We start from the raw sequence: 6,551 nt of genomic DNA on the forward strand, positions 1-6,551 counted from the left end.
AAGACAGCAGTAGGCAAACCCACAAGAGGGCCATGGCTTTGGGCTGAAACACTGAGGTATTATATTTGAATTTAAGGTAAGCAAGGAGATCTGCAAACATCACCCTGGGAATACTTTCTCCAGCCTCAGGCAGAGGGAGAGGGGCTGAGAGTTCTGCTGATTACCAGTGAGCAAGGATTTAATCACCCATACCCACGCGTTAAAGCATCCATGAGGGCTGGGAAGACGGCTCAATAGAATAAGCGCTTCCCTGGCAAGTGCAAGGGCCTGAATTCAATCCTCAGTTCCACCAAAACAGAAAAAAAAAAAACATCCATGAAAACTCAAGAACTGGGTTCAGTGAGTTTCAAGGTTGCCAAACACATCCATCATGGAACGAGTGGCGCACCCATTTGGGCAGGGACAGGCTCACCTGTATGCCCATCTTCCAAACCTTACCCTCGCTCCTCATCCAGCTGTTGATTAGCATACTTGGAAATATCCTTGGTAGCAAAACAGCAAAAGTAAGGAAAGTGTTATCCCAGATTCCACAAGCCATTCTAGCAAATGATCAAACCTAAGAGGGCCCTGGGGAGCCCCCAGTTTATAAACCAGTTGACCAGAAGCACTGGGGGCCTAGACTCACAACTGACTTAGGGGGATGTGAAGGAGACGTGCACAACTGTGCCCCTAGCAGAAAGCATCAGAACTGAGTTGAACGGTAGACTTACAGCTGGTGTCCTCCAGGGAACTGAGGAGTGGGGGAAACCCTCACGTATCAAGGCACAGAAGTGATCTGTGTCGAGAATACAGTAGGAGAAAACAGACTGCTGGGGTTTTTCTTTCTGTAACAGGTAGAAATATGGAGAGAACAGGAGGTAATCTGTTAAGACAGAGGAGAAATCAAGAATGGCTCTAATTGGGCCAGTGAGATAGCTCAGCAGACTAAGCACCTGCTTAGGCAAGCACAGGGACCCAGGTTCAATCCCCAGCAACACATGCTGTGCTGGCCCTGCCCCCAGGCATGCTGAGCCAGCCACTGAGATCAGGTGTGGTGGCACACACCTGTAATCTGAGCCCTGTGGAGGCTGAAAACAGGAGGATCACTACGAGTCTGAGCTGCATAGGGAGACCCTGTACCAAATAAATAAATAAATAAATAAATAAATAAATAAATAAATAGAGTCTGTAAATAGGATATTAAGTCCGCATCTTGTACAGCAATTAACCACTAGGAAGAATGTATGCAATGTGTTAATTATTGAAACTGTCCTACAAATTTGGCTTGAAACTATCTCATTGCTATTTGTTTCTCAATAAAATTATGGGGAAAAAAATGATATATGCCTAAAAAAAAAAGAATGGCTCTCTAATCTCCAATGGGGGTAAACAGAGAGATGGTGAGTGCAGGGGAAAGGAGACAGCAGGCAGAGCTGGTTTGGGGTAAGCTGACAATAAGCTTGGGACTGCAGAGCCAGAAGTGTGTGAGAAGATTCAGGGAAGATATACAGTTTGGCACACAGACATGATGCCGAGAGGAGAGGCCAAGGCCCAGGTCATGGGGTTGGCTATTGTCAACACAGGAGAACACCACATCAGGTAACATGTGCTGGGCAGAGCATATGCAATGAGAAAGGACATCACACTCTGAGAATAACCCAGGAGCAAAAGATAAGAAGCCCATCCCATAAGAACAGTTGGGAAGACAATCAGGAAAACCCAAAGCTGTGGGGATCAGGGAAAGGAGAGTTAGTGTGGCAGGGCTGCTGCAGCAACACCCCAGTGATGGAACTCTGGCTTCCCACAGGCCTGGGGGCTAGAGGGCAAAGATCAAGGTGCCAGCAGGGTTGGTTTCTCCCAGGGTGTGTCTCCTGGGTTTGTGAAAGGCTGTTTCCTTTGTGTCCTCATATGGTCTTCCAAGAACGTGTGTGTGTGTGTGTGTCTGTGTGTGTGTGTGTGTGTGTGTGTGTCTGTGTCTGTGTCTGTGTCTGTGTCTGTGTGTCTGTGTGTCTGTCTGTCCTAATCTCTTCTTATCAGGACACCAGTCATGTTAGATTAGGGTCCACTCTAATGACCTCTGTCTCAAAACACTGTACAGTCACATTCTGAGGCACTGGGAGCTAAGACCCTAGCCGAGTAATGTCAGGAGGACCAAATTCAGCCTATAACACAGAGCAGAGAGATGAGACAGTCAAAGAGGCCCAGTAATTTAAAGCTGCAGATGGGGCTGTAGAGATAGCTCAGTGGTCTAAAGCACCTGCTTAGACAAGCTTAGGCAAAGCACAGGGACCACCGTTCGATTCCCAGCACCACATGCCGTGGAAGTCCCGCCCCCAGAGTGGGCTGAGCTGGCCACAAAAATAAATAAATAAAATTTAAAGCTGCAGAGTGTCATCTGGGTTTGGAGACGCAGAAATCATTGGTGATCTCAGTAACACTTGCCAAGCCAGACAGCAGTGGGTTATGGGAAGTCCCTCAAGAGAAGCAAATATTCTAGAGAAGAGTGGATGGATGTACATGCGTGGGGAGCTCAGAGGGCAAGCTAACGCCTCTGATGATTCCTCTCCTTTGTACAGCAAAGTACGTTGGTACAAAATAATCGAGTTGTTACCATTATGGAATGATCTCTAAAGTGGAATAATTTCACTCAATGAGCATTTTCTATGTGCCAGAAAAACTCACTTAATCCTTATAACAAATCTGTGAAGTACTGTTTATCATCCTCATTGCTAAACTGAGGAGCTGAGGCTTTTGGGGTGCAAGTAATTCGGGTACAGTGGCATTACTGGAGCTGTTAGAAAGCTCCACATCCTCACCCTCACCCCCCTCAGTCCACTGTCTGCTTTTACAGTAGACAGCCTTCAAATTAAAGATGGAGTATTTACCCACATTCATTTGGTAGGATTTTGGAATAGCTTTTTCTGTAAAAAAGAAAAAAAAATAGTCCACCAGCCCACAGATGATACATTTATAAAGTATAATGCATGAGAAATGCTATTTATACTCTATCCCAGAAAAGAAGAAAATATATAAGGCTTCTGCCAAACTAGTGATCGTATAAAACAGCAAGAGTATCTTTGAGCAAGATGCTTTTAAACATTATCTTAAATTCTAGGACTCGATTAAGTGCTGATAAATAAGCAGGAGAAGGCTGCAGGCGTTGTCTGAACACCAGAGTTGGAAGCTCTTGGTTCCTTATCCTGTCTGATCATGTTAAAGGCAGTGGCTCCCTTCCTCCCTCTTCAATTCAAGTTACTGACTGGCCTTTCTGGGGGATTTGCTTCATCCATAAATGTAATTATGTTGATGAATGGATAATAGGCTTGAAAACTGGTTAATAGTGAGGGGAGGAGTGCTGACCAGGAAGTTCACTTCTGGGCACCTGGGAAAGGATAAGTGCCAGGCCCTGCCACCATGGGAAGAGCCAGGCACCGGGACCAGGACTGGCCCAGAGTGATGACCACCTGAGCAAACTGAGGCGGCCACGAACCCGCTCCATGTGATGGTATCTGCCTTCTGCTGACAGGCTTTCAAAAAGCCAGAGAAAAGATGGCAGGAAAAGACACCTTTAGTGTGACTACTACATAAAGGGGACTTCTGTTGGTCACCCTGGAGTAACATGTTTGGCCCGCCTTTGGCAGATGGGCTGTGTCATCCACTCAGCTGAGAAAGCTGGAGATGGACAGACAGCCTGGGCTCATCTGCCTGCCTCTGAGGTGCGACCATGACCTGCAGGGGTGAGCATCGTCCAGCAGGCTGGAGATGACTGCTCGGCTGCGCCCTCCGGAGCATGGAGCCTTCACCACCTTCTCCGGCTCTGAGACCCGCCTTCCTCTCTCCAGGATTCCACAGGCCGTGTGGTTTCTGCTCCACTGAGCTCCTTCGCTTACAGGAATAAAACACACTGTCTGCCATCCCCTTTTGTTACATTAGTGTAAAAACATGTGAAATAACTGGTGTGTGAACGACAAAAATAATGGGAATCTACACAACCAGAAAAGCAGTTAATATGTGTAAAGTGCTTAGAATAGTGTCCGGCATAGAATAACTGGCCGTTGGTGCTGGGTACTCGCCTGCTTGAACCCATTAGCTCACTGAATAGTCAGAGAAAGAGTCTTGGTTTACCTTTAGGAAGGGGAGGCCTCGCAGGACAAGCACTATAACGCTCTCAAGTTACCACGCCCGGCCGAGACAGAGCCAGGACCACAGCGGTTCTTTCAGCATCTGTGCACGGGAAGAAGGGGATGCGGAAGATCTCAAGCGTGTGCTGGAACGTCGCCGGCTGCAGTGCACAGCTATTTGGGCAAACACTGACCCAGGTGTCGCTGTGCACGTATGTTCGACCTGTGACCAGCACCTAAATCAGCAGACCCGAGTGGAGCTGGTGCCCCTCCACATGCAGGGGCCCTATCCAAGCTGGAAGGCCTCAGCAGGCAAGCCGGAGGGTCCTCGCCTGCCCCAGAAAGAAGACCAGGCTCAAGACTGCACCAAAGAAGTTCAACCTGAGTTTCCAGCCCTCTTGGGACCGCTGTGCAGCTCTTACCTGAATTTTCTTTCTTTTTTAAAATTTTATTTTAAAGAGAAAAAACAATGCTAAAGAATTTCAAAACATGATAATAGATTAACATGGTTAATATATTGTATATTATTATCATCTTCAAAGTAGCTGCTCAGATTACAAGATACAGACATTAAAAATTAAAACAATATAAGCACAAATCATTCTTTTTAATGAACTAATAGAAATTAGTAGTACAATTATCATATGTGTGTGTGTGTGTGTGTGTCTTTTCCTCTTTTCCCTTCCTTTTCTCCTTTCCTGTCCCAACTGTCCTTTCCTTTTGAGCAGTTTCTTTCCCTTTCATGATGTCTATTGTACATTTTGGATCTTACTCTTTCAATGTCTTGCATTAGGGATACAACACAAATATTTACACATGTGAGTCTGATTTACTTCACTTACAAGTATGGTGTCAAGTTGCATCCATTTACCTAGAAAAGCCTCAAGTTTACCCTTCTTGGTAGCTGAGTAGTATTTTCGATCAGTCACTGAGCCCCACCATTTCAAACTTGCCAGTCCCAACAACTATGAGGGCCAACTCTTAATTCTCTCTTTCAGTAGATATTTTCTCCAATAGATAGACAAACAGACAACAGATTGGCAGGCAAACAGCCTCCTACATACCTACCTGAGTGGAGGGTGGGGTAGGGAAGGGTTCGGGTGGGCTCATGTTGTACTTGGAGCGCAGCACCAGCTGTACCAGGACAATGCGGCTGCTGCCGGGTGAAGGAAAGGGGGCAGTGGGGGGCTCTTCCCAGCAGGCCCCTGGATACAGTGAGTGGAAAGAGAAAGCGTGCAATGCACAACACAGAAATACTCAAGAAAAATGGACCTCCACGGATGAGACACTTTTCTCACGATTCGGGCATAACACTTGACACCCACGACTTAAAGGAAGAGAGGTTTATTCTGACTCGGGGTTTGTTGAAGTTTCAGTCCACCAGTGGCTGGCTCCAAAGACAAAGCAGCAAGACAGGGGAAAGCAGAGAGGGCGGAGACAGGAGCTGAAAAGGGTGAGCATCCGTCCAGGGCGTGCCCAGGGACCCTCTTCTGACCGGACTCACCTCCTAGCAGCAAGTCACTTCCATCATGAAGGGTGGCACACTGGAGAGCCCTAGTTAGTCAATGCCTTCCTCATGAGGGGACGAAAGCACCGGGGATCCAACCCAGCACTTCACGCACACTAGGATAGTGCTCTAGCACGGAGCTCGGCCCCCAGTGGCTTTCATCTCCTCACTCATAATTCTGTCGGCTCTTTTGAGGTGTAATCTAGCAGCTATAGTGCAATTCACCTCTGTTAAGTATACTGTCTGATGAGTTCCAACAAATGTGCCCGACACCCTTCTGCTCTTGAAATCATATTCCAGATCATTCCAGCACCTCAGCAAGTTCCTTTGTGTCCCTTTGCAACGAGTCCCTTTCCCCTCCCCTGCCCAGGCCCTGGCAACCTCATCACTCTCTGTCACTATAGCTTTTCTTCTTAAGAGAACTTTATCTACGTGAAATCGTACAGTGTGCACCTCTGTGTTCTTAGCATTGTATTTTTGAGATTCATCCATGTGGTCACATGTATCACTAATCCACTCCTTCAGCCTGCTGGGTAGCGTTTCCTGCTCTGCACGGACCCATTATCCACGGAACATTTGGGGTGTTGCCAGTTTTATCTGATACAAGAAACTCTGTACCAACATCCAAGCACCTGCCTTCGGGTGGACACGTGTTTTCATTTCTATCGAGTAAACACTTAGGAATGAGATCACTGGGTCACGCAGTAAGAGAGCATTTACCCTAATAAGAAACAGCCACCCTGCTTTCCAAAGTAGCTAGCTGTGATTTTCACCACAGAAAAAAGAGCAGAAGGGAGGCAAAAGAAAAAAACAAAACCTTGCTGTTATTTAATTAAGAATAAAAGGCTTACCCAGTCCTAGCCCAGGTCCGGTGAGTGTGTGGAGAGCTGCCTGCTACCCTGCGCCGGCGGGACCAGTCCCAGCCCAGGCGCAGCGTGGGCCGG

The 6,551-nt window shown here is 47.2% G+C and overlaps 1 protein-coding gene across 1 annotated transcript in view; it reads right to left on the bottom strand.

Moving 5' to 3' along the window:
* Positions 1-4,147: 4,147 nt before the first annotated feature.
* Positions 4,148-6,551, bottom strand: part of Snrnp48 (small nuclear ribonucleoprotein U11/U12 subunit 48) — a 50,286-nt gene continuing 47,882 nt past the window's right edge. Inside the window, exons 8-9 of the mRNA XM_004628446.3 lie at positions 5,169-5,256; positions 4,148-4,336 (exon numbers count right to left, since the gene is read on the bottom strand). Of these exons, the coding sequence (XP_004628503.2) occupies positions 4,148-4,336; positions 5,169-5,256 (277 nt within the window). The remainder of the gene's footprint in view (positions 4,337-5,168; positions 5,257-6,551) is intronic.

The sequence above is a fragment of the Octodon degus genome, unplaced genomic scaffold (genome assembly GCF_000260255.1).
Source record: "Octodon degus isolate 3935 unplaced genomic scaffold, OctDeg1.0 scaffold00023, whole genome shotgun sequence".
Lineage (NCBI taxonomy): Eukaryota > Metazoa > Chordata > Mammalia > Rodentia > Octodontidae > Octodon > Octodon degus.